Source organism: Lissotriton helveticus, chromosome 11, assembly GCF_964261635.1.
Source record: "Lissotriton helveticus chromosome 11, aLisHel1.1, whole genome shotgun sequence".
Taxonomy (NCBI): domain Eukaryota; kingdom Metazoa; phylum Chordata; class Amphibia; order Caudata; family Salamandridae; genus Lissotriton; species Lissotriton helveticus.
Genome location: NC_136072.1, coordinates 970,954,242 through 970,981,483, shown reverse-complemented (window position 1 = coordinate 970,981,483; position 27,242 = coordinate 970,954,242). Strand labels below are relative to the sequence as shown.

General features: G+C 44.8%; 1 protein-coding gene across 2 annotated transcripts in view; it reads right to left on the bottom strand.

Moving 5' to 3' along the window:
• The window catches only part of HPS4 (HPS4 biogenesis of lysosomal organelles complex 3 subunit 2), a 287,681-nt gene that overhangs the window by 225,600 nt on the left and 34,839 nt on the right, over window positions 1-27,242 (bottom strand). For both annotated transcript variants that reach the window (XM_078667309.1, XM_078667310.1), the window contains exons 2-3: window positions 19,398-19,770; window positions 3,694-3,784 (exon numbers count right to left, since the gene is read on the bottom strand). In XM_078667309.1, coding sequence (XP_078523435.1) covers window positions 3,694-3,784; window positions 19,398-19,438 — 132 coding nt within the window. In that variant the 5' untranslated portion in view covers window positions 19,439-19,770. The remainder of the gene's footprint in view (window positions 1-3,693; window positions 3,785-19,397; window positions 19,771-27,242) is intronic.

The window sequence follows — 27,242 nt, the reverse complement described above, 5'->3', positions numbered from 1 at the left end:
CCCCATGGGTTTCGCCAGTCGTTTTGTCCCTTAAGAGCAATGGCGAGCTTCGTCTGTGTGTAGATCTCCGCAGCCTAAACAAAGAAATCTGGATTGATAGACATCCCCTACCTCACATACATGAACTTATTTCTCCCCTTTCTGGTGCCTGTGTTTTTTCCACACTAGACTTAACCAGTGCTTACCATCAGGTAATCTTGCATGAAGATTCGAAATTTTTAACCACTTTCATTACACCTGAGGGCATGTTCCAGTATTGCCGCATGCCTTTTGGCCTAGCTAGTGCGGCATCTGTTTTCCAACGTCTTATGAAGACAGTGCTGGAAGGTTGCGAGGGAGCAATTGCCTTCCAGGATGACATTTTAATACATGGGAAAAATTTCGAGGAACATGATAAGAATCTTGTAAAGGTTTTGAAAAGTGTTCAACAATATGGTTTGACACTAAAGCTATCCAAATGCAAATTCAGACAAAGTAAAGTTCAGTACCTTGGTCACGAAATTTCTGCCATGGGTATCAAACCTAAACTCAACCATATTGAAAGCATATCTAAAGCTCCTGCGCCATTGAATAAGGATCAGCTAATTTCCTTTTTGGGTCTTACAGAATTTTATAGTAAGTTTGTTCAAGACTATGCTTCAAAGGTACATCCCCTTAGGTCATTATTAAAAAAAGATGTAAAATATTCATGGAACAATGATCACCAACATGCGTTTGATTTGCTGAAGCAAGAAATTACCAATGCCCCATTTTTGAGGCCATTTGATCTTGGGAAAGAGTGTATAGTGTGCGTGGATGCAAGCAACGTTGGGTTGGGTTCTGTTTTAATGCAGAAAGACAAAGGTGAAGAGTATGTAGTTTCTTATGCATCCAGAACTTTGCGAGGGGCGGAGTACAATTACTCCACCATAGAAAAAGAATTACTAGCATGTACTTGGGCCTCTGAACATTTTAGGCAATTTCTCTGGGGAACTCGATTCCGTTTAAGAACTGATCATAAACCTTTAATTAACATACTAGCAGCAGGTGGTGGTAGAACGTTAACGGCGCGTCTAGCACGTCTAGCTGCAAAATTACAGGAATTCCAATGTGTTGTTGAGTATGTTCCTGGTCGTTTAAATGTGCACGCTGACTGCATATCCAGGTTGCCTTTAGTCAATTCTGTTTTTTCTGGCAATTTGAATTGTGATTCTGATGTGGTTTTTAATATTGAAGATGTTAATGATTGTGGTGTTTCAGGTTCTAGTGGTATCTCTGAACCTGAGTGGAGAGAAGCGATGGCGAATGATCCCAGTTTGCCTTCGTTAACTAGGTATTTACAACATGGTTGGCCTCAAAAACGGAATTTGTCTGGCGACATTCTTTCTTTCTTTAAGGTGAAAGATGAACTTATGTTTGACCAAGGTTTTATTATCCGTAGTGACAAGATCGTTCCTCCGATTACTTTGAGAGAAAGAATTATTTCTATGGCTCACGAGGGACATATGGGTATGTCTAGTACTAAGAGACGCATTCGCGAATTTCATTGGTAGCCTGGCATTGATAAAATGGTCGACAAATGGGTTAGTTCATGCTCTCCTTGTGTTAAAAGTGACAAAACAGTCAAACCTTTAGCTATAAATACCTCTCCCATTGAATTTGTTTCTTGTCCTTGGAAAAAGTTGGGCATTGATATAATTGGACCTCTTAATCTCCCTTCTCACCAAAATGTGTTTGGTTTAGTTCTTATCGACTATTTTTCCAAATGGCCAGAGTTGAAGCTTGTTGATAAGATTGGATCTACCCAAATCGTCCAATTTCTAGATGAAGTTTTCTGTAGAGAAGGCATTCCCGCTGAAGTTGTGTCTGATAACGGCCCGCAATTTATTAGCAAAGAGTTCTTGTCTTTTCTCCAGAGGTGTGGTATTGTGCACAAAAGAGTATCCAATTACAATCCCCATGCCAATGGTCAAACGGAACGCTTCAACAGAGTCATCAAAGAGTCCATTCAGCTAGCAATTAAGAGTAACTTAGATTGGAAGAAGGCTTTGCGCTCCACTTTGTTGTCTTATCGCACTTCTCCCAATTCCGTTACGGGGTTTTCTCCGTTTGAGTTACTTAGAGGCAGAAAACCTGGATCCAAACTTCTTCCCTGGTGGTTGAAGGTTAAATTTTCTTGTGAATCTTCAGTAGACCATGACAAGGTTAAGGACAGAGTTCTGGAATATCAAGAGAAGATGAAAAAAAGTTTTTTGTCTTCTAGGGATTATTCCCAGAAAATCAAGGTGGGTGACTTTGTACGTGTCAAATTTGGTAGGACTTTCGATAACAAGTGGAACAAATGGTCAGATCCTTGCAAGGTTACTGAAGTTTTTTTCTAAAGCCGTAAGAGTTGAAGATGGTAAAATATGGAACTTTAGAAGAATCTCTTTGTGTAAAGGTTTAGTTACCGGTTTGTGTTTAGATACTAAGTTAGATTCTGCTGTGCCTTCTACCAATGACCGTTCCTCTTCCAAGCTCAGTGTTTCTGTTGAACAAAATGATGCATCTTATTCTCCGTTACTTGACACATTTGCATGTGAAAGTCAAAATGTGGACAATTCTGCTCCTAATTGTAGTTTGGGTAATGATCAGTCTAATTCTATGCATGATGAAATCTCTCTTGACCAACCCAGTACCACGCATGATGAAATGTCTCTTGATGTTAATGTTCCTATACAGTTGCCTAATGCTTCTAATGAGTCTGTCCAAAGAAAAAGTGTACGAGCTAAACATACTCCTGTTAAATTGCGTGATTATTTTCATTAAGTTTTTTTTTGTTGTTGTTTTTTTTGGGTTTTTTTAGGGGGGAAGGTGTGTAGTATTCCATATTCTATGTTCTTATTGGAATTGTTATGGTTTCTTCTTATCTAGACATTCTTAAGAATGTAATGTTCAGTTAAGCTTGTATACCTGTTCATGGTGGTTGTTTAAGCTGTCTCCTTATAATAAACTCCTAACTACCATCTACCTGATTCTTCGTGATTTACAACAGTGTACATTTGGTGCCTGCTGTGAAAAGGCAGAGCATGGAGAGGTAAGGACAGGGACAAGAATGGGTCAGGAGTAGTTTGGGCATGAAGGAGTGCGGGTAGGGAGAAGAGTGTTGAGAGAGGTGAGGGCTAGGAGAGAGGCAGGCTGAGGGATAGACAGGCAGGGATGGGAAGGGAAGGGAAAGGCATGAGTTAGGAGAGGTGCGGCCTGGGTGCACATTATAAGAAGTAAAAAGCCGTCAAAATATAGTAAAGAAGAGGTCCAGGCAGGTTAAATTATAGGTTAGAAAGAGGATATATCAGCAGAAGAATACTTAAATATGACTCAACAAAAGCACCACACTTTAGATTTAAGTTAATTACTGGGTAGTAATTTGCCATAACATTTGTATTAATGTAGGAATGATCGATTTACACTCAAAATACACACAATGTTAGAATTGGATCACCATTAGGAGTTCCACCATTACCCTCAGCCTTGTCACATCATCAAATGCCAGTGTTGTTTACTTCTACATTTCAATTAGAAGTAAAGAATGGCATAGATCTAGTGGTCTGTGGCAATGTGCCCCATATAAATATCAGCTTTTAAGATTAGCCAGATCTGGATAACACCAGTTACATTTGTTTTGGCCTTAATGGGAAAATGGTACAATATTGTTCTGATCTAAAATGAGTTTACCTGATCTGGATAGAAGTAATTGATGCCAGCACGTGTAGGATCCCCTTCGCATTTCACCTTAGAGCCATCATAAAGGAAAAAATAATTCAACCTAGAAAAATTAATTTGACAAATGTTTTAAAAGTCACACACACAATAGTTCTTAACAATACCGCCATAAAATAAGTATTAAGATTGAACCACAGCTACTATCCACCACAGAATTCAAAAACCTAAAGAGACTGCACATTGTAGGCTGCGTGAAACAGTGAGAAAGAAAGAAATTGAGGCATAGTGGGCAATTTTACTAGTATGATCAAATTTAGTTCTAAATATTACATTAACTTCCGATTAAAATGTCGTTTGTAAAATCATGTTTCACTACCAGATAAGTATGCACTGGTAAATTAACCAACAAAGATACATGCACCTGTACATACAACATCTTTAGCACAACAGAAAAAGTGGCAAAAACAAGCAGAAAGAGATAAATGTCATCAGGTCAACAACAATTACAGTTGCAGACCACCACATTAACATGCGGGGAATATCAACATTGCATCTAGCAATCTACCAATTTTTACAAATTTTCTCCAACTTAAGCCCTAGAAACAGACTTGTATATAGTCAAAGTAATTGACTCTAGGTTTAATGGTCATGTCGAAGTAATGGTTTTGTCAGGGTGATGTTCATCACTGCAATCAATGGTGGTTGATATAATGGGAGTGCACTCACTGTAGGACACTAAGTGGACCAGTTGTCAGGGACATTTGCTTAGTTGAAATGGTGGATTTAATTAGTAACAAAACAATCCTGTCGCACATATAACAGGTCTTGGAGTTAAAATATTTCATCCCTTAACAACACACGCTGTCTTGATGCCAAAGTCCAATCAAATAAGATGCCTTAAAGGCTATGTTACAGCTAAGCATATGTAATATGTCCTTACGGGAGACACAGCAGAGGAAATAGGGAATATGCTACTGCCATATTTAAACTGCAATGTAAGTATCAACAATATCTCAACTGGATTCAGTAGAAGTAGGTATATATGCTTGTACAAGACATTACAATGAGAGAACAAAAGGGAGAAACACTGAATTATTTGATATATTTGGAAAAAGTTAACAAGACAGACAGTTATATCAGCACTGTATCGCAAAAATTCAGAGGCAACCCTAAAAGACTTAGTGCACTTAGTGCTCGTGACAAGAGGTGACGGCGTAAGTGACAATTGAAGAAAATAGCTCTAGGCCCAAAGTGAAAAGGTGATGTAAAATATGCACAAGATGATTGGTTCTAAACAATGATTTTCTTGAAATAAATTAAACACGATTCAGAACAATTCCATGAACCAGAGAAGGATGTGCGCATATATTGCACTGGAAAAGAACGGTCGATGGCGTTTCGATCCTCAGTAAGTTAGGATCATAATCAGGACCGGGAAGCCAGTCGTGAGTGCTGTATGGGCAAATAAAAAGGAGGGTCAGAGCGGCTGTGGGCGGGGGACATGATGGATAGACGGAGAGGAAGGGTGAGCATCACTGCCTACCTGTAGTGAAGGTGATCAGGATGCAAGAGTTTTGGAAAAGCAGCAGCGTTGGTAGAATGTCTGCTGTCAGTGGCGGCACATAGGTGTGTGATCTGGGGAGAGAGGAGGGGCGGGGAGACTGGTGTAAAACAATGGCCCAGGGGAAGGGGTATGCCTGGGCGAGGGTCGGGCTGTGACGCTGGGCAAAACAGATTCACCCTTGGTCGCCGGGAAGAATCCTGTGCCACGTGCAGGGTCGGAGCCCCGATCCACTGCTGGAAGGAGCCGGAGGTGGGTTCCTGGGGAGGGAAGGTTGGAAAGGGTTAGAGGTAAGGAGCGTGATCCCGGGGGGCAAGCAGCACAACCCGTGTCCCACTGTATGGAAAAGCTGCAGCTTACCTGGGTCCATCTAGTGTTGAGGGCGGAGTAAATCCGGTGAGAGAAAATCCGGTGAGAGATTTGCATACGAGTATAACCGGGCTGCCACAAGCATGTGCGGTGTCCAGCAGTATCTCGTAGGAGTTTGAAGGCTGCGCTCTAATAAGTCGTCAGTCAGTTACCAGCGAGAGTGTCATAGAAATGCGACGGATTGCGGATAGGTTGCGTGGAGGAGTGGGCGGGGTCGGGGCACGCTAAGCAGTCGTCAAGGCGACGGATAGGAAGAAAGGGGAGAGCTACTCTGGACGTTGCTACGGGCAAGAAATAGAGGGAGCGCTGCGTCTGTGTAATCAAATGCAGGGTACAGTAGCATGGGGGTTGGGGTGTGAAGCAGAATGACCAGATCAATTGTTCCATGGTAGCAAGGAGCTAATTACATGGTCAATCCGGTGCGGACCGGGTGACTGCAAAAGGTGTTACAATGGTCATTCAGAGTGAATCCTTCAGTATATTAAGGCATTTATACATAAATTGGGTGATGGAGCAGTCTAAAAACATTTGTACAGAGTTACTAACCTAAGCTTAGTACGAAGGAAGAAATAAGTGAGGTGTAGCATAAATGTACTACTCTTTGCCAAGAATCTGTCCAAGATTTCTCTTAGGGTCTAATCAGCTCCGTACCTTAGTTTGGAATGAAGGTCAGGCTCAGGAATCTATTTCCCAGCAACCCGCAAGGGTAGCCTGGAAACACTGGAACTGGATTTCTCGGCAGGAGAAAAGACAGCGTCTCTCTCAGTGCGTCTGCTGGAGGGTCGGCATCCTTCGGCACTTGCAGTAGCAGGATGCGTCGGGCAAGTAGATAGTCGAACTGCTCCAAACCACTGTATGTTTGCTAAGGGAGGTGTGGGCATATTTATACCTTGAAGTTGCAGAGTTTGACGTAAAGGTGGACATAATAACGTCATTAAAGACTCTCAGTTCTATGAAAACTCCATGAGTTCTTGGACAAGTCAGTTCTCGAGCAAGGGAAAGACCGTAGCTGCTACAGCCGAGTTTTCCAAGAAATCGTTGTAGATTTTCGGAACTAGTGGAAGTAGCCCTGACGTATTTGGACTGAATGAACTATGACTAAATATGGTTATGATTCTTATGCCTATATAAGGACATAGTGATTTATACCTATATAAGGGAATGAATCGGGAAATTTACAATAGTGTCCTAAAATGGTTCACAACACCCACTCCACGTTATGTTCATCTAAGATTAAGTACTAAACATAAAAGCTAGAGCATGTGTTTTTACAATCCCACCCTAAAAATACATGAAAACTATTAAAAAAATGGTCGTACACAAAATGAGCATTTGCACAATATGCATCTAAGGGCAATGATTTCATTGTAAGCATATGATATGATATTAGCAATACTAACAAAATGAATCACGAAATTCACATTTATGAAATGGCTCTAGATACAGAAAAAAGGTCGAGACTATCCCATAGCAGAATACACAAGCTAGTTCGATTGTGCACTATGTCAACATTATTTCTAGGAAGTAGTCAAAGAATTCTTGTTCTCTAAGAATAGTTCTACTTTAAGCAGATTAAGTTCAGTCTGTTTTGGAAAAAAATCAAATTAAATTGTAGTGAAATAGAGTTCCAAACTTGGAAGCTTTTGTTTTGAAAAAAGTGTAGGTCGAATCTCAGAGTTTGAAAGAACGCTGTGTGCTAATTTCAAAAGTTATTCTCGGTGTCAGGATTAAACATTAAGTCATCCAGGCTGGCAAAGAAATCGTCTACCACAGTAGATGAAAGTTCAACTACTTCATTAAGAAGGTAAATTGTACACAGATGTGAAGCATCGCCGTCAGCGTCAGCCGCATTAGCAATGTTCATAGCAGATGGTACCTGTGTGCCTGTCGGTCCGCGTATCTCACCTCCAGTTGGATTTGCCGGTGAGATCTCAATGAATGCTGTCATCAGGATTGGTAGCCGTTGGGGGCAACACAACACATGAGCTGTTACCGGACCCAGTAATGCGTCAACATCCATTGGTATAGCAGATGGTAGTGTTAGACAGATATCCAACACGCATTCCTCTCCACAAAGCAGGCATCGTAGAACAGGTAAGATGCAATCTTGCCAGATTGGTCTGAATTACAGGAACCATGTGGTATTCAGATCTCTCAAACAAGCCAAGCCAAGGATCTGTGTTATTCTGTCACGATACCTCATGGCCTGGAGCGCATTCTCCCTGCTGACTTGGGTATCGCTGGTGGCCGGATTTGCCATAATGGAGCAGGAGGAATAAAAATACGATCCCTGCTACGAGTCCCAAAATGAGAGGCAGGCCGCCAAACACAGAGTGTACGAAGTTAGGAAAAATGCCCAGAACTGCTTCAAAGGGTGCTAACAGCCCTGAAAAAATTGTCTTAAATACATGTGCAATACCGCTGGTATCAGACATGTTAAAGATACGACCTAACATTTCTGCAAAATGTATTGGGCAGTTTGTTGATAATAATGCATGTATCTCTGCAGAGGACCTTGCAATTTGCAGATCAAACGTCTCTCTGGACGAGGTCAGTGACACAGTTTTTTGCAAAAGAATGGCTTTCATTATGCTTATAGAAGAGATGTTCAGTGAAGGCCATAATGGCGACTCCCCGTCTGTCTTAGTTTTAATAAACAATACTTGCATACAACAAGGGACCCTAGCTGACACACTAACGGGATAGCCTATTCCTGGCATCATTCCACAACAGCTATGATCATTTAACATAATGTAGCTACCATTGGAAAGCTGCCTAAAAACTAGATCTATCACCGCTGTGGGCGAACCTTGCAGGTGGCAAGAAAGGTTATTGGAAGAACCCTTGCAGGCTCCGTGTAAATTAATACCTTGCCATAACAGTGTAACGCTTAGTGAGTTTTTACAATTTTTACCACTAAGAAATACCTCCTTTTCCCCACTCGAACATTTGTGTGTGTATGGTAAATCCCAGGTCGACTTAATGTATTCTTTACCCAACCTTTCATACAGGCCTGCTGGTATGTGTTTTAAGCAATACTGAAACTGGAAGGTCGTCACTGGTATCGTGATGGTACCATGTATAATACATTCAACCGATGGTTTCTCAGAAACGGTCAATGGAAATCTCTCCAGTTTTTCTATGCTCAGCACCGTATAGTCTGCTCCCCTCTGTGCCAACGAGATTTGTTTATCTGTAAGGTTAAACAGAGTAAACAATGATGTAGTGTTGATTCAACGCCAAGGCACGTAGCCTGAACGGAGATTTTGTAACATCCAGCCTAGTAGCATTATAGAACGCAATTGAGACTGGCCATGTTGCAATATTAGCAAGTCCTGTTCAATTATGTCTAGGGCAGAGGATACAATGCTGTCCAAAGAATAAATTCTGGAGGACAGAGTAGTTAACCCATTGTCCACTACAGAGAGTGATTTCTCTAAATTAATACGATCAATTTCTTGTATTCTTTCAGCTGTGTTAATTTGCGTGACTTTCCATGCTTCATTGTATGCAGCGTAGATACCGGCGTATATGAAACGTTTATGACGTGGAGTACGAGGTCCCAGTAAGAATTCTCGCAAATCAACGCCATCTTTAAGCAAAGATAAGTGTTGTTTTACAAAGGAACAGCAACCCCCTCCCCAACCCTCCCCCCAGCTTCCCCCCCACCGCCCCGTCAAGCAAACAACAAAGCCAGGAATCTAAGTCTCGGTGCCAAAGAGGACAAGTGTCCCAGGACCCAGCCCGACAAGCTCCCTCCCCCCGCCCTAACCCCAACAGCCCAAGCCCAACGAAGGACCAAAAGTAATGTCTGTCGCCCAAGAGCGTCCAGTAAATGTGTCCAAGTGGGGAACATGGTCAGTTCGTAAACAATCAAGGAAAGGAACAAAGATCCCTCTCCCACCACCCCCCCCGCCCAGCCATGACGCTGCAACAAGGCGCCAGAGGCGCCTCTCTGCCGGAACTCAAGTGTCCCCCGGGGTCCCATCCGCAAGGGCTACGGTGGCAGACGCCAAGGCATCCTGCTGACCCTGTGATATCTCAGAAGCAGGTGGTTTCCGGTGATGCCGTCCCCTGGTTTGTCGCTGCCATCCCGAAGGGGATGTCGTGGGATTCTCGCTCGTATCCTCAGTTACCTCCTCAGCCCCCGGGGGTGTCAGGCCCAATAGGCGACAAGTGTCCTCCAGAGAGCGAAGCTGGTGAACCTTATTGTTAAGCCGGAAGATAAGGCGAAAGGGGTCCCCCCAGGAATATGCGATCCCTTGCTTCCTCAGGTGGTCGGTCACCAGCCGGAACTGCTTGCGCCGCTGTAGCATAGTGAGTGCTAAGTCCTGTCACAATACAGGTGCGAGGCCCTGGAAGGAGATCGGATGCATGACTCTCGCCTTCGAGAGAATGACTTCCTTCGTCTTAAAGTCCTACACGCAAACCAAGATGTCCGCAGGTGGAGCCTGGGGGCCCCGTGGAGGGCCCACCCTGGGGGCCCCGTGGAGGGCCCACCCTGTGTGCCCTGTCTAGAACGATTTCCTCTGTGGGGAATTCACCCAAGATGTGCCGAAATAGGCTAGTAGTGAAGGTAAATAGGTCCTTGGCGTCCTCTGTGAGCTTCACCCCTCGGACGCGGATATTATGCCGTCTGGACCGATTTTCGATGTTCTCCAGGTGGAGCTGCAGGTCCATGTTATGGTCCTGAAGTCGTACGACCTCCTGCTGAAGAGTTGATAGGTCCACCACCGTGGTGTCACTGTTTTCTTCAAGTGTGGCCACCCGTTCACCAATAGCGTCCACATCACGGCGCACGTCCTTAAGCTCCGAGGCAAATTCGGTTTTCACCGACTGGATGTCCTCCAGCAGGGTGCGGAAAAGGGATTCCAAGAAGGCCTTCGTAATAGGTTCGTTCCCGGCACCAGCAGAGGGCTTGGGCGTCGCTATTTCAGAGCCCGCCGTCGCCATGTCTGGGTTGGACGGGCCGGGACTTCAATTGGAACCAGGGACTCCCACGGAGCACCCACTTATGCGGCTCTCCCACCACGGCGGCGCCTCAAGGAGAAGCGTGGGGGTGTGTGGCGGAACGTCAGACGCGGGCCCCAGACAATCGCCTCAAGACTGGGTGAAAGGGTGTTGCTGTCTCTAACGTATGTCCAAGGAGCGTCCTCTGTCAGGGGCACCGTTCCCGGGTAGCGCAACGCCGCAGATGGCCAGGCCTCAGGTAGCGATGTGGGATCGGAGAGCTCAAAGCCAGGAGGACACCCGCCAGGTGCCAACAGTAAGGCCGGTACAAGGGTGAGGATCCCAGTCGTGTCCCACGGCCAAAGGCTATGTACCACACCAAGTGTCCCACCCTAAGCCGAGGATCTGCGCGACACGACCCACAGGCACCAAGGGCCGGCCGCCCACAGAACCCAACCCGAGCTCAGGGGGTCTCCGGTAGGCGCCTCCTCAAGCCATCCGTGCCACCAGGAGGTCGAGCGCAGGCCCCTCGCCCCTGCTGCTGATTGTTGCCAGCTGCACCACCACTGCCCCAAGAAGCAGTACGCTCCAGCGGTGTCTCCGTATGAGAGTCGATGATAGGGGCGCACCCACCAGGTCGGGGATCTGCGCACCTCGTAGCATCCGTCTTTCGCACAGCACTCAACCCAGGCCTGGCAGGGGGTGATCTGTAAGGGCGGCCGCCTGGACCTTCAGTTGCCGCCCTCCGTGCAAGGTAGCCTCTGTGCGCTGAAAATGTCACCAGGGCCCCAGAGCAGAGCGAGGACGGGCCTCTCTCTAATGCGCGCCCTAGCGTGACATCCAGGTCCCTGTGCTGAGGGCCCAAGCAGACTGTGTGGTGCTGGAGGGAGGGCACCTGCTCAAACTGGCTCGCCTCCCTTCAAGACCCCCCCCCACTGAGGCCACGAGCACCCTCCAAGCGCCCCGGCGCCTCCGTGTGGCTCCTCCGCTCACACCACCTGCCGGGCGAGCCGAAGCGCACGCGAGGCCGGTGCTTTAACTGGCCTGGCTCCCAAGGCCAGGCCGCACCCCACTCCGCGCGGAGGCGAGCAGCGCGGTGGATTCGGGCCCCCGGGCCGCAACTCCGCCCCCCCCGCCATCAGGCGCAGAAGGAGAGAATAGACCGAGGCGGGGAGGGCGCCAGGACGGGGACAGCTGGCCTCGGTGACCGTGAGGTTCACCGCGTCGGCGAGGCCGCGTGGTAATGGCAGCCGGATCACTCACTGCATCCCGCAGTCCTGGCTGCTCCAAATGTCCGTATGGCGGCTGCACTCCCGGTGCCCCCCATAGCAGGATCCGTGCCAGTCGAGCTCCGGGGTAGCCGCGCTGTGCTGAGCCATGCTTCCTACCGCGCCACCATCTTAACCACGCCCCAGCACGGAACATTTAATGGAAGAATTTTACATAATTTGAGAACTTGCATGAATGAACTAGAACCAAGACCTAGATTAACTCAGTATGAAGTATTAGAAGAATGGGAGACTGAGGCTTTTGAACGAGACAGACCCCGATGTGACAGAAACTTAAGTAAATGTTATCCTAAATTTCCCCGAGTAACCAGAGATAAGCAGATGAAGCAATGTAGACAGGCTATGGTAGTGGAAGGATTATATCCTGTATTTACCACAGAAGAACCAACAGGAAGTAAAAGTACAGAGAAAACAAAACATTTAGTGGCGGGTAGTGGGGATTCTGAAGAGGATTATTTTGAAGAATTATTAATGAAAAATCCTCCACCTTATCAGGAAGAGATAAATAGAATAACCCCTAGCGCCCCGTTGCTTAAAACACCCTTAGTACCGCAGGTTATAAATGAGAATACATTGGAAAGAGTACTCCAAGAAAAGGAAAGAGTAGCAATAATAAAAATAGAAGTGAGCTAATGTTATTGTTAACTGAGCTTATATAGCGTGTAGCTGCCTCAGCGAAGAGGCGTCCCGGCGCGGACAGCAGATACATATGGAGACTAAGTAACTGAACAGGTTGGCACGAGAAACAGAGCACAAAGGGAAGGGAAAGGGCTAGGCAAAAGGGAAGAGAAATGTTTTAATGGATTTCCCTAAGTCCAGAAAGCAATCCAGTCTACGGATCTGGAAGGGCAGCTGAGTTCCATAGCTTGGCTGCTAGGCAGCGGAAGGATCGTCCCCCGGCCCGGAGACGGTTTACTCGGGGGACTGTAACCAAGTGTTATCCCAGAGAACGCAGCTGGCGACTCGGAACATAAGGTACCAGCAGATTAGCCAAACGCCCGGGAGACGCTAGCTTCAAGATCTCAAAGGACAGACAAAGGGCCTTAAATTCGATCCGCTTGGCCATGGGCAACCAGTGTAACCGTCGGATAGCCCCGGTGGAAGAGCAGCTACACGGAAGCCCCATCAGAGCTCTGGTGGCAGCATTTTGGACATGCTGCAAGCGCATAACCTCAGCTTGATTAGCCCCTAAGAGAAGCAAGCTTGCATAATCTAATCTAGATAGAATGGCTGATTGGACAATTAGCTGACGAGTAGGAGGATCAAAGAACACCAACAAGGGCCTAAGTCCCCGAAGAAGGCCGAAGCAATTGCCGGCCACTTTCTTAGTGTGATCCTGGAAACTGAGGGTAAAATCCATCCATCCATCCATCCATCCATCCATCCATCCATCCATACCCCCGGTTTCTTAACCACCATCTTCACCAGCAGCACCTCCGTTTTATTGGCGTTCAGCTGCAGGCAGTTGGTGGTCATCCACTCCGCGACAGCAGCCAGGGCACTCCTAAACTTGGAAGCCTCCTGCGTAGAGCCATAAAAGAGGGCCACCACCAACTGCGTATCGTCGTCATAAGAGACCATGGTGAAGACCTTGTTCCTAGCCACTGTAGCAAGACGTTGGACATATAGATTAAACAGAATGGGGCTCCGAGCAGAGCCCTGAGCCACACCCTGACCGATGGAATGGGCACAGGAGAGAAACGGGGGGCAGACACTCGGAATGATCTCCCTGCCAAGAAAGATCTAAACCATTCCAGAGCTAAGCCTACAACACCCGCCTCTTACAGACGATGTAACAGAATCCCATGGGAAACCATGTCAAATGCGGCACTGAGATCAAGCAAAATCTGTGCCGCCGTGTGTCCAGAGTCAAGAATGGTCCGCAGATGCTCAGTCACAGCCAAGAGGGCAGTCTCTGTACTTGGACAAGGGTGGAAGCCATTCTGGGAGGGATCCAAGGCGCCATTAGTATTCACGAACCCTGTTAAGATGTTATTTACGGAGCCTCAGCGATCTTAGCTACCCATGGAAGGAGAGATATCGGACGGAAATTTTCCAATTTAGCCGGGTCCAGCGAAGGTTTTTTTTTTTTTAAGTATATGAGTCACCATCACCAACTTCTATAGCTCAGGGACCACAGCTGTCGAAAGAGATGTATTAACAACCTGGCACAAGGGAGCCAGGAACACAGATAGAGTCCCTAAACTGGGCTGGTTTTAAAGGATCAAACGGAGAGCCAGATTTAACTTTCCCACTCAGTAGTGTGAACTCTTCCTGCGTAATGATGGGGATAACCTCCAAAGAATGAAAAGGAGGAGGTCCGTGAGGAGCAACAGGGGGAGAAGGCACCAACGGAAAAGACCTGTAGATGATTTCTACTTTATTGACAAAGAAGGTCGCGAGGTCTTCACAATGTTGCTCAGACGTAATCACGGAGGCAGAAGAGTTTTTTCTAACTCGGAGGTCCTTGAGTATTTTAAAAATACACTTGGCCGGGTTAGGGCTTAGCTTGATTTCATTAGCAAAGTAAGTCGCCCGGACGGTGTAAATGGTCCTATGGTTGCTCTTAATAGAGGACAGATAGCAGCTTTTAGCTGCGGGGTAATAGTCCTTTCTCCAGGCACGCTCCAATTTCTTACACTATTTATGTAGTGCGGCCAGAGAAACATTATACCACGGACTAGAGTCCGACGTGCGACCTTTAGACCATTTGGCTGGGATGAGAGAGTCCAGCGCTTGAACAATCCAGCTACAAAGAGATCTATAAAACACATCTGGATCACAATGTAGTTTGGGAGGGTTTGCAGCAAGAAGGGCGTGGAAGTCCTCAAGCTTCAATTTGCGCCAAGGGCGTTTAAAGATGGGCAATTGGACAGCCCTATCAGGGGGCTCGAAGGCAGGGAAAGACTTAGTGACTAGAAAGTGTTCAGACCAACCTACTGGCTTGGGTGTCCCAACAGAAGCGGAAGGAATATTACAAAAACGGGGTCCAGCAAGTGGTCGGCTGTATGGGTGGGGCCAGAAACCAATTGGCTTAATTGGTAGGCCACCAGATCTGCGAACAGACTGCCCATTTCAATATCTTTCTGAAGGTCGAAATGCAAGTTAAGATCACCCAGAATGCTGAGGTTTGCTGCACACTTTGCAAGCGTGCAGGTGGCCTCCATTAGGGCAGATTTAAACTTCTTAGCGGGCCCCAGAGGGCGATATACTAGCAGCCCTGACATGGTCAAATGGGCGCCGAAAGTAATTCTGAAATGGGCGCATTTGCAACCCTCCATCAACTCTTTAACAAATGAGCAAGAATAGCAGGACTTAAAAATGATAGCAATACCGCCCCCTCTAGACTCTCCATTTACGGTCAGAATACTGTAGCCTGGAGGCAGAGCTAGAGCAGGTTCAGCCACCATGTCATCATTTAGCCAGGTTTCAGTTAAGAACAAGGCATCGGGAGATTCCTCCAGGACCAGGTCATAGATATCTAAGTAGTGTTTGGCCAGTGAGCGAACATTTAAATGAAGGTTTTTCATAGAAGACCCAGACGGAGAAGGGGAGAGTGAGAGGGGCAACAGCGAGAGTGTATCGAACCCACAGCAAAGGCAGCCAAAAGGCCCTTCCAAGGGACCTAGTGGAGATGAGCTACAAGACTTTACCAGATTGTTGACAGCCAGCAATTCTGCCCTAGAGTAGGTGCATAATCCTGAAGTGCCACCACCAGCGTTTCTGGCGAGAGGGACATCTAGGCCCGGACGGGCGCAGACGGGCTAGCCTTTGGCAAGCAGCGGAGCGCCCACTGCGTGCGTCCGCTGCGCTCCCGCGCCCAGTTAAATACCGGCTGAAGGAAGGAGGCAGAAAGACTAGACCGCCACGCGAACAGTATGGCGGCTAAAGATGGCTCACCGGAAGGGAGGAGCGCCGGCAAAGGTGTTTCAGTCCTCTATCCACATCAATCAGCCCACTAATGGCTGCGGTGGACCGGGAGACGAACAACCAGCAATGAGCCTCCCAACAAAATGCGGGGTGAAAGAAGGTAAAACACGCTACAAACAATCAGAGAGTCAAAAGAAGTGAATAAGGTAAAATGCAGTAAAACAAAACGCTAATACCATATTAAAATCAGAAGCGTTATCAGAGAGGTACTTAGCCCCTAGTAACTGCTAGGTAATCCAGAAGATAACCCAATTAAATACAAGTCCTGAAGCACTAACGATACCAGTGACTATAGGTCCCGTTGTTCCCTTATATGGGGATAAGAAAGGATGTCCTAAAACTCCTGTTTTGACTACTCGAATTACGCTACCCAAAAAAGAAAATATAATAGTTGATGACCAGGCAAGTGAGTGCGCGTCAGTAATTTCTTTAATGGATTTGCCTATAAGGAAGCCAATAAATGATTTGTTCAGGAAAGTTACCCCTGGATGCCGGACTTGTGCATAACGGAAATATTCAGAATTGGTCCGTTTGTATTCCGCCTGCATTTCTACGAACAATTTGATCTTCCCTTTACCCCAGACATCCCCTATGGTAGAGATCCCTATTCGATCCCATTTGTCAAACCCTTTTGTCCTCCAAAGCTTTCCCAGCTGCTCAGAGTCAAAGAGTGGGGTGGCCAAAGTCAGTTTATTTCTCCACCCTAAGGAGAAGGTGGCATCATGCCAGCATGCTTGGTTGGCCCCGTCAAGTCTTCTTTGACTTTATTATTAGTTCGTATTTGGGCCTGGAGGGTGACTGAAATCTCCATCTTGAATGATTGTACGCATGCGCCTGGGACGCAGTCAAATGACACGCGGTGACATTGAAGCACTGCGGAATCCCATCTTACCATCGATGCGCCTGAGAACTTCAACTCTTGACCCGGAGAGGGGAAGAAAAAATTGACAATTTTTATTTACATTGTACATGAAGTAAGGTGAATGTGGTTTGGAGGAATAAAGCATGGGAAAGTAAAATTAAGGGCGGGAACATAGAACAATGAACCTTAAAAAAGGACATGAAATTAGTATGGTGTGATGACCTCTCCCCATCCCACTAACCAATCGAATGAAGGGAATACATGAATTTTGAAAAATGTAGGGGTGATACATACACCGAGAATAGTATTACTAAGGTAGGCTTAGTCAGTTAGGTTGTCCGACTTGTAACAGATTGTTCACTGACCCAACACTGCAGCAGAATAAGGCGGATGCCACGTAGATCAGAGGGCTAATCGAGCACTCTGAGAGAAGAATCGAGAGAAGAGGAGGGAGAAGAATCGAGAGAAGAGGAGGGAGAAGAATCTTTCATTGCTGAAGAAGAAGAATTGATCCTTCTAGAAGGGGAAATTGATGAGCGTAGTACCAGAGATGGGTGTGACGCTGGCGTTGCACTTAGAAGAGGTTACCTGTCCGGTCCTGCACCTGATCTGATCCTTGGGCTCCCACTAGCCAGAGTCCATCTTTCAACCCTTGGCCTGGGGTTGGTCCTCACTCCATTCTAAGTAAATATAAATCTGTGTGGTATGTCCTTGTACCATTTCCCATTCTCACCCTTCCAAAGTACCAATGACCAGTGATTTTACTAAGTCTTTACAATTTCTTGTTTTGATCATTATTTTCCTTCTTGAGAAGTTGGTGATTGACATGTATTGGTATTTGACACACAAAATATTGCATAGATAAAGGTTTTAAAACTCTCCAGAGTCTGTGGTCATTCAAAGAAATAAGAGCAAATGTTATTTATGCCTATTATGCTAACAATCTGATCTATCGACCAGAGGAAATTAAGAACTAAGGTGTTAAAGTTTGGTAAGAAAGTTGTACAGGTAAAATATATTTCAAGGTAGACTAAATCCTAATCCACAGCGGAGGATTGTCAGCTTATTGTATGAATGTTTATGGGCCCAGGTGAGTATGTTTTTTTAGAAATAACCCAAGCTGGTAATCTCGCTGCATCAGGTCCCCTTGCCAAGATTGTAGAGCCATATGGTTCTGAAATAATATCATACGTAGATGACACACAGCTGATCTTTACTTTGATGAAGATATGCTAAAACAATACATAATTTTGCCATGGCAGTGTTAGTTATTTCTAGATGGATGACAGCCTACTGCTTACAGCTGAACGTTAATAAGAACGAGCTCATGTAGTTCAGCACGGCAATTATACTTTGGTCTGATGAGCAGTGGCCCCCATCAATTAGGCGCAAAATGACATCAGACAAAATATTTTCAGTGTGTAAACACCTGGCAGTTTATTTTATGCAAAGAGCTCAAACATTTTCGATTTCTAATCTGAGCGTAAAATAACAGAACTGTGTCTGGCCAGAAGACAACACCAAGAGGTGATGATGCATTGGTCTGTTTAAAAGAAGTTGGTAGTGTTCTGTCTTAGACCATCAAAAAGAAAAGGACACCATTCCAAGAAGTCCACACAAACAAATTGCTTGCAGACTTTATTTGTCCTCATAAATGCATGGAATTCAACTGTATCCCAAAAGGATGGGGGCTGCAGTGATATGGCAGCATCTGATGGAACATAATTCCAGAAATGGGAATCTATAGAGGTGTCTGTATACCCAACAATTGTGTAGCATAGGTGCTAAGTGTCTTAATGAAAGAAAAGAAACTAGATAATAAAAGACAGTAATAATTGGGATGCACGGGGCACTTTAAAATAACGGGACCCTGTGCCACTGCACATGCTGTACCATTGATAGCTACTCCCTGGAATCTTAATATCATAGTGTTTGGCAGACTTCTGGAAGAATTTATAACAGATCATTAAAGGTTCCATAATTGCTGAAGTACCATGAGCTCAAAATATAATTTGATTGTTACTAAAGTAGTATTGGGCATATATTATCAGCAGAAGAAACAGCTATTGGTCACTGCAAAGTAGAAGCAATTCTGAGTTAGCCAAGAACAAACCTAATGATTGAGTGCCAATACTTCCAGAAATTGTGTGGTAATTATCATGGAAGATTTGTTCGAAGATTTACAAAGACCTTTAACTCAGCTCACAGAAGGATACTTGCCTACTCTCTAGCCTGAGCAAAGACGGAGTCAACATGTCCACAAGCCCATGTTTACAAGTACGATAGAGACGAACATTTACCGGATGCTCTGTGTTTTGGAAGTAGTATTCATGGCAGAATATACAGACACATCTGAAGTACGTCCACATACTGTGGTGGATTGACCCTGCAACAACATGCAGATAAAGCCTAGCAATTTGACGCCATCAGAAAATGTTGGACACACACATTCTTATCAGTGCTTACCTATTTTCCATGAAAATCATCCATGTGACCTGGAACAAACCCTATCCTTCCCACCACCACCTGCACTACTCTACCCTCTAAATGTTTCTTTGTGGCTTTCAGGTACATTAAGCCTCACTTTCTAAACTATTCAATAACCAAATACAATAGACTCTGTTTTGCATTTCTTTCCTGCTACTTTGTCATTACTTAGAGTTGCAATATGCTATTTTAAGCAGGAAAATTACAGTTTAATAAGAACTTCTGAATAAATACTTCTTCTGGTATAGATTCAAGAAATGTTACTTACCAAGAAGGTAAAGTTGGTTCGGATGGAATAGGGCTGGCCATTTCTTCAGCCTTCTCTTTTACAGAGAATTATACAACACCTCCTTTTCATTTATCCATGGAAGGTTTATTTAAGTTGTGCATACCAAACCATCACACACAGAGATTGTGTTTCTTCTGCAGTTGTACTGAAAGAGTCGTTCATAATGAATGCAGTACTCAATGGTCCTCTCTTTTAGATGGACTCCAGGATGTTTTTACTGTGTGATCATCAGCTAAATTAACAAAATCTTGTTTCTCTCGAGTCAAACTTTCCTTAGTCTTGAAAAATGCTTGAGTCAGGGTTACGTCCATGTGTTTTCGCTCAAATTCAACAGGACCGATCACTCATCATCCTACAATAGAAACGGAACATATGAATTGCTTAAAATTGCATAAATAAATTTAAAGAAAATGATGTTAAGAATATTATTCTAAGAACTTTGGAAAAAAGAGAAAATGGGCCCTCCTCCTTTAGATCGCTGGACTGACTAAAACACATATAGAAAGATAAAGTCTCTTAAGTGCTGACATACAAAGTTAAAGTAGTTTGTTTTAAATCACATCATGGCAACAGAGTGTACAGTAAATGAAAGAGAGTGGGGAGGAGGGGAAGGCAGTTCTTGTAAGCTTAGAAGAAGAAAAACAGCTCCGGAGAACAGGAGTGAGGAAACTCAGACCAGGGAGGGAGAGAAAAGACAGCCCTAGGTGAGTGAGAGGGGGCTGCCCTAGGAAGAGATGATAGCTCTGTGAGGGCAAGAGAAAAGACAGCCATCGGAAAGAGAGCTGGGAGGGAAAGGAAAAGGAGATGTAAAGGGAAGATTGCAGACAGCTGGTAATACGAGAAGAAAGACAGCGAGAGGGGACAGAAGAAATTAAAGACACCTGGGGGGAGAGAGTAGAGAGAGGAAAAGAGGAAAGATTGATTTGGGGGAGAGAAAAAAAAAGACAGCCGATTGAGGGGAATAAAGAAGGCTGCGAACAGAGGCAGCCAGGTGTAAGGGGCTTGCATAGCCTTCCCTATTTCTCCATTCACCTTTTTGTTCCCCCATCCAATGCAAATGCCTGCTATATTGATTGCTGGGTCTGCCCTTCTACTACTCGGTTTCCCCTCATGTCACCATACACTGCCTCATCACTTCTCATTCCCCTTGCCACTGCTCCTGTCCTGCTAGCCACTTCCTTGGCTCTTACCCCACTGCCAACTGCCCCATCGCTCCTTAGCCACTTTTGCATCTTGTTCCTCCTTCATCTTATTCACTGCCCTTCTCCCTCCAGTGTCTTCCTAATTGTACCATACGCCACTGCCTCGTCTACCCACGGTTGTGTCATCTATCAAGATTTCCTAGCAATGTGGGGCTGCATGCAATGCATTGGTCTCACCTATTCATTGCATGCAACTCCACATTGCTAGGAAATCTGATTAATTGATATGTTAACAACAGTTGTTAGCCTTAAAGGAGTAGTTTGAATTATGCATTGCAATCGACATATTAACCAGGAAAGAATATTTATGTCAAATGATATAGTGCCACAAAAAATGATGTGAAAACCGTTGCACTGCGCAAAGTGGAAGCACACAGTGATTTATACCAATCAATTGTGATATGGACAGAAAGGGCCTCCGAGGAGGAGTGGATGTTGAATTTAATAGATATAGGACTTAAAAAATAAGGAGCACACGAACAGTGCGTGGTTAATATCCTGGATATAAAGTGGGCACAGCTCACATCTTCTATCCTTTTTTTGGATTTTGGCCCAAATGCCCATAATCACTCAAGGGGAGCAAATTCAGGCGAAGCAATGGGATCGACCTTCTGATTCCATGGGGCAAATTCCATACTAAATAAGACGGAGGTTTATTCCCCAGAGTGCTCCTACACACCAACTGATAACGTGGTTTTGATTGGCTTAGGGCAATATCTCTGGCCAAGCTCATTTTAGATACTGAGCCATTTATAAGAATCTTTAGTGCGGACTTGGGCATAAAAGAATAAATAGTCAAGTTACGCCAAACATTTCATCAGCCCGCTCAAAGGACCTAGAGAATGCGGACCGTTCTTTCAACGGCTAAATATTTTTGACCCACATAGCTGCCCTCAGTTTGCCCTCCTCCCAACGTAGAAGAGAATTTCCCCATCTCAATACAGCTGCCATGGAATAGGCATAAGAGAAAACAAAATCAAACTCCAAGCGCAAAACATGGGGGGCTGCCAGAGTATTCAAACTACAAATTTGTCGGAAAATGCAACCCACGTCCCATCAAAAGTATGCCTGTTGCTTATGTCCAGAAACTTACAGGCGTAACACAAAGAGGAAGGTATTTTAGTCTTGTAAACAGACAGGACATGCCCAAAGAGGCGTCTCCCATATATTTTACAAAATCTATGCAGGGCATACGCCTGAGAGAGAGCCCTACTTATACAGAGCTTCATATGATCAATATCCCGCCCATTCTTGGAGAAAACCTTTCAGCAATAAAAAGGTACAAGTCCACTATTTCAAGTCCTTTAGTACCAAGACCATTGGAAACTTCTCCTTAATCTTACCCATTACTACGGAAGATCAAAACCTTGCTTTTAGAAATACTGGTCTTCAATAAATGGACTTCAGCATACTTAGGCAAGACTTCTAGAAGATGCTGTTGACCAATAGGAACCAAGTCCCATATGGCGACATCATAGGCATACAGTAAGGAGCCAATGGACATCGTGCCAATTCTGAGAGTTGGGGGGGGGATGCCACTCACTTGGTATAAGGTACAAGGAAGGTCAAAAATATACAACAAAACAAAAAGGGGACTCAAAAAAGGAACAGAGTCACCAGAAGCAAGTCCCACCGGATTGTCACAAACTCCCTTAATTTTCAGACTACAGGCCACCGTATTCTTAGTTGTCCAAAACGAATGTCCATTCAACGTATTAAAACCGGTCATACCCAGACTGGGGTTCCCAGAGTCCAACACTCAGAGGTTAAAAAACCACAGATGTACCCATATACTGTGGTCTCTCCTTTCAGGGGGCAGAACAATAATTTTCTCAGACTCCAAACATTTGATAAGAAACTACCTCATAATCGAGTATACTGTGGGGGGAAGGAGCATGAAAGGAATATGTAGCAGCTTAACTAGTGGAGCTCTCCCATTTAGTATAATCAAATCATATCTTCTAAGAGTCTAAAGAAGAAGGAACCCACGTTTGTCGGTTTTAATTTTATCCGGGAACAGAATTTTCGAAAGGACCCTATTTCTTCTTTGTCAACATTGGTATAAGCTGCCAAGGTGGAATTAGGTACTTTGGCGTTTAAATCTCCCAAGATTATAACCCAGGGATATTCTTCCCTGGTGGCAGTCGCACAAACAAAAGAAACAAGCATTTGCAATGCAATAGGTCTCGCATTAGGAAAGTTTGAGCTATTGGTATTGTAAATGACAATTTTTTTATTTATGTGTTGGTTTTGAAAATAGCGAAATAGCTTTGTCATTTACAATGCCAATAGTTATAACTTTCGCAAATCTAAAACCTATAGCATTTGTAATGCAATATGTGTTGTATTTACGTGACTTACTTGTATTGATATTACAAATAACAATGGCTTTAAAAAAATAATAATATTTATTTATTTTTAAAGTTTTATATAGCGCGAAATACTTAAATAAAAGTTATTGTAATTTATAATGGCAATAGCTTAAACTTTTGTAGATAACTTGTGAAGATTATGTTCAGTGTATTTTATTGTGACGAAAATCCAAGAACAGAAGTGAAATATTAACACCTTTTTGTGACATTTGTAATAAAGCTTGAAACATTGAGAGAACATATTTGAACCAGTTGTTGTTGAATGGTTGCACAGATTGATGCTGTGGTGGCGCTGAGTGATGTTGTGGTGGCGAACGAGTGATGTTGTGGTGGCGAATGTGTGATGCTGTGGTAGCGCATAGTGATGTTGTGGTGCCCCTGAGTAATGTTGTGGTGCCCCCGAGTGATGCTGTGGTGGTGCTGAGTGATGCTGTATGCTATACTATGTTTTGTTTTGCTATCCTATGCTTGGTTTTGTTATGCTATGCTTTGTTTTGCTATCCTATGCTTTGTTATGCTATGCTTCGTTGTGTTCTGCTTTGCTATGCTATGTTTTGTTATGCTATGCTAAGCTTTGTTTTGCTATGTTTTGTTATGATATGCTATGTTTTGTTATGCTTTGCTATGTTTTGTTGTGTTATGCTATGCTATGTTTTGTTATGCTATGCTGTTTTGTTGTGTTGTGTTTTATTATGCTGTGCTTTGTTTTGCTATGCTATGTTTTGTTATGCTATGCTTTGTTATGCTATGTTTAGTCATGCAATGCTATGTTTTGTTGTGTTTTGTTATACTATGCTATGTTTTGCTATGCTATGATATGTTTTGTTATACTATGCTTTGCTATGCTATGTTTTGTTATGCTATGCTATGTTTTGTAGTATTTTGTTATGTTATGCTATGTTTTGTTGCATTTTGTTATGCTATGTTTTGTTATGTTGTTTTGTTATGCTATGATATGTTTTGTGATGCTATGCTATGTTTTGTGATGCTATGCTTTGTTGTGTTTTGTTATGCTATACTATGTTTTGTTATGCTATGTTTTGTTTTGTTATGCTGTGCTTTGTTATGCTATGCTATGTTTTGTGATGCTATGCTATGTTTTTGTTGTGTTTTGTTATACTATGCTATGTTTTGCTATGCTATATGTTTTGTTATACTATGCTTTGCTATGCTATGTTTTGTTATGCTATGCTATGTTTTGTAGTATTTTGTTATGTTATGCTATGTTTTGTTGCATTTTGTTATGCTATGTTTTGTTATGTTGTTTTGTTATGCTATGATATGTTTTGTGATGCTATGCTATGTTTTGTGATGCTATGCTATGTTTTGTTGTGTTTTGTTATGCTATACTATGTTTTGTTATGCTATGCTATGTTTTGTTTTGTTATGCTGTGCTTTGTTATGCTATGTTTTGTGATGCTATGCTATGTTTTGTTATGCTATGCTATGTTATGCTATGTTTTGTTACGCCTTGCTATGTTTTGTTGTGTTTTGTTATGCCATGTTTTGTTGTGTTTTGTTATGCTATACTATGTTTAGTTATGCTATGCTATGTTTTGTTTTGCTATGCTATGTTTTGTTTTGCTATGCTATGTTTTGTTTTGCTATGCTATGTTTTGCTATCCGGGTGTGTGGTTGTGTGTGTGTGGGGTTGTGTGTGTATGTGTGTGTGGTTGTGTGTGTGGGGTTGTGTGTGTGTGTGAGTGTGTGTGTTCGGGGTTGTGTGTATGTGTGTATGTGTGTGTGTGTGCGTGCATGTGGTTGTGTGTGGTTGTGTGTGTGTGTGTGTGTGGGATTGTGTGTGTGCGGGGGGTTGTGTGTGTGTGGCGGGGTTGTGTGTGTGGGGGGGGTTGTGTGTGTGGGGGGGGTTGTGTGTGTGGGGGGGTTGTGTGTGTGTGGGGGGGGTTGTGTGTGTGTGGGGGGGTTGTGTGTGTGTGGGGGGGGTTGTGTGTGTGTGGGGGGGTTGTGTGTGTGGGGGGGGGTTGTGTGTGTGGGGGGGTTGTGTGTGTGGGGGGGTGTGTGTGTGGGGATGTGTGTGTGTGTGTGTGTGTGTGGCTGTGTGTGTGTGTGGGGGGGGTTGTGTGTGGGGTTCTATGTGTGGGGGGGGTTGCGGGTGTGTGGTTGTGTTTGTGTGTGGGGGGGTTGTGTGTGTGTGGGGGTGTTGTGTGTGGGGGGGGGATATCTGGGGGTTGTGTGTGTGGGGGGGGTTGTGTGGTGTGGGGTTTTGTGTGTGTGGGGGGTTGTGTGGTTGTGTGTGGGGGGGGTTGTGTGTGTGTGCAAGATGTTGTTACCAAACCAGACAGCTGCACTGTATGGTAGATTTCAACCTTAAAAGTGCTATGATGCAGCGATCATTGGTCATGCCATAGTTCTTCTTTTTAATTTTGAGCCATGCTGGTGCTGCACAGCAGCTCTGCTGCTGCACAACCTAGCCACAAGCATCGAAAAATCCAAACCCGCACGTAGGTGAGACCTATTGGCTTTGCCACTGCTTGTTGTAATTTGCCTTTAATCCCCTCTGACGCGGGGATAGCAGGTTCACTCTTCACAGGGTTTACACTATGGCTTTAGCGGTAAGCCAGGCGGGCCACCAATCACCATAGGATGTGAAAGGAAAGTGTTGTGCAGCGTTTCAATAACCCCTCAGCTCGCGCTCTCACCCACAGAGGCACCCAAAGCCTTTTCGTAAATTGGCAGCTTTACCGTGGAAGGCTGCGGGGCACGTTGATGCCTTTCATCACGGTAAAAGGTTGAGTCCCCGCATCAGGCGCAACTCGCCTGCACAATTATCTCTCGGACCAATGAGGAAGGCGAGGACGAGTCCAATGTCAAACCCAGTGACCTTTTGTCTGTCGCAAGAAATGCATCCAAGGAGGATTTTCTGAAAAATCCATAAGGCTGTGTGCCGTTATTCTCATAAAAATCTAAAGCTTTCAAATATCTGCTGGTGGGCTCCAAGCTGGTTAGATCCGACCTAGCCACGAAAGAAATGTGTCCTTTCGGAAGGTGAAAACATCTACACAATTATTTTTCTAGTATTCGCCTGCAGGTGTATCTCTAAACCTTGCTACCTACCTTATTTGCCCAGGACGCCGCCACCGCCAAGAGTCAGGAGGGCCATATCCCACGCCGCCACCGGCCAAGAGTCAGCTGCATCATTCCTCGCGCCGCCACCCCGGGACCACAACTCCCGGCAGGCACAGCGGCGGCACGCACTGCTGACGACGCGCCTGCACCAGGAGGTGCATAAAGCAGGCGCTGAGCACCGCTTCGCGGGACGCGCGCGGGACGCACCAGGCGAAGCCCGGGCCAAGGGCGGGCCCGTTTGAGCCCGTCAGAGACAGAAAGAGACTGGACTGGGCCACCTCATTTGCTCTTGACACTTCATATTATCATAGTGGGCCCTACGCATCAACTGGTAAAGTTGAACTTGTTTACTGATCATTTGACTAGAATTGTCTCTCAAGGTTGCATTACAGTACAAGACCATGGCTGCGAAAAAATCCAAAGGGGACAAATCTGGCAACAAGGGAGGCGGAGGCAGTATTATTGGTCCCATAGATGCATTTATCACGATTGCCGATTCGGCTCTGGAAAAGGAGATCGATCTTACAGTTTGCCGTATATCTCTTGATCCTATGTTCCAAAAAAGATCCTCGTTAGGGAACATAGCATCAGTAACGTCTCCAGCCCAAACCCAGACTCTGAGTGCCCCTATAATCGATATACCCAGGGAGCATTCGATCACTTCTGACATTAGTGGGCTTGACACTAGCCTGGTCTCTTTTATGGCCTATCCGAGTATTGAGACGGGGGCCAGAAAAAGTATTGACCAGAGAATCGACCTTTTAGTCGCCCACAAAACCTCAGAAAGCACCCCGGCGTCCGCTTTAAAGCGTAAACGCGGTGGTATTAGACAGAAAGGGGGGCGTATCATGAGGACGAAAGTGATATTACCTAAACATAGGGCATGTGAATATGTAGATAATAACAATACCTCGACACAGGGGGAGTCACAGGGGGAGTTACTTGGCCTCACACACAATAGCTCTATCCTTGAAATAACTGATAATGTATCCATCGATACAGTGGATATAGCACACTCACTAGATAAAATCGAACATGTGGTTAAGTCTCTTATCCTTCCGCTTGTAGAGCGTTTGAGAAGGTTGGGTACCCAGCTTGAAGACCTTCATAAGGTCACTCTGGCGAACTCAGAGATCCTTAAAAAAATGGCAGAAGCAAAACTT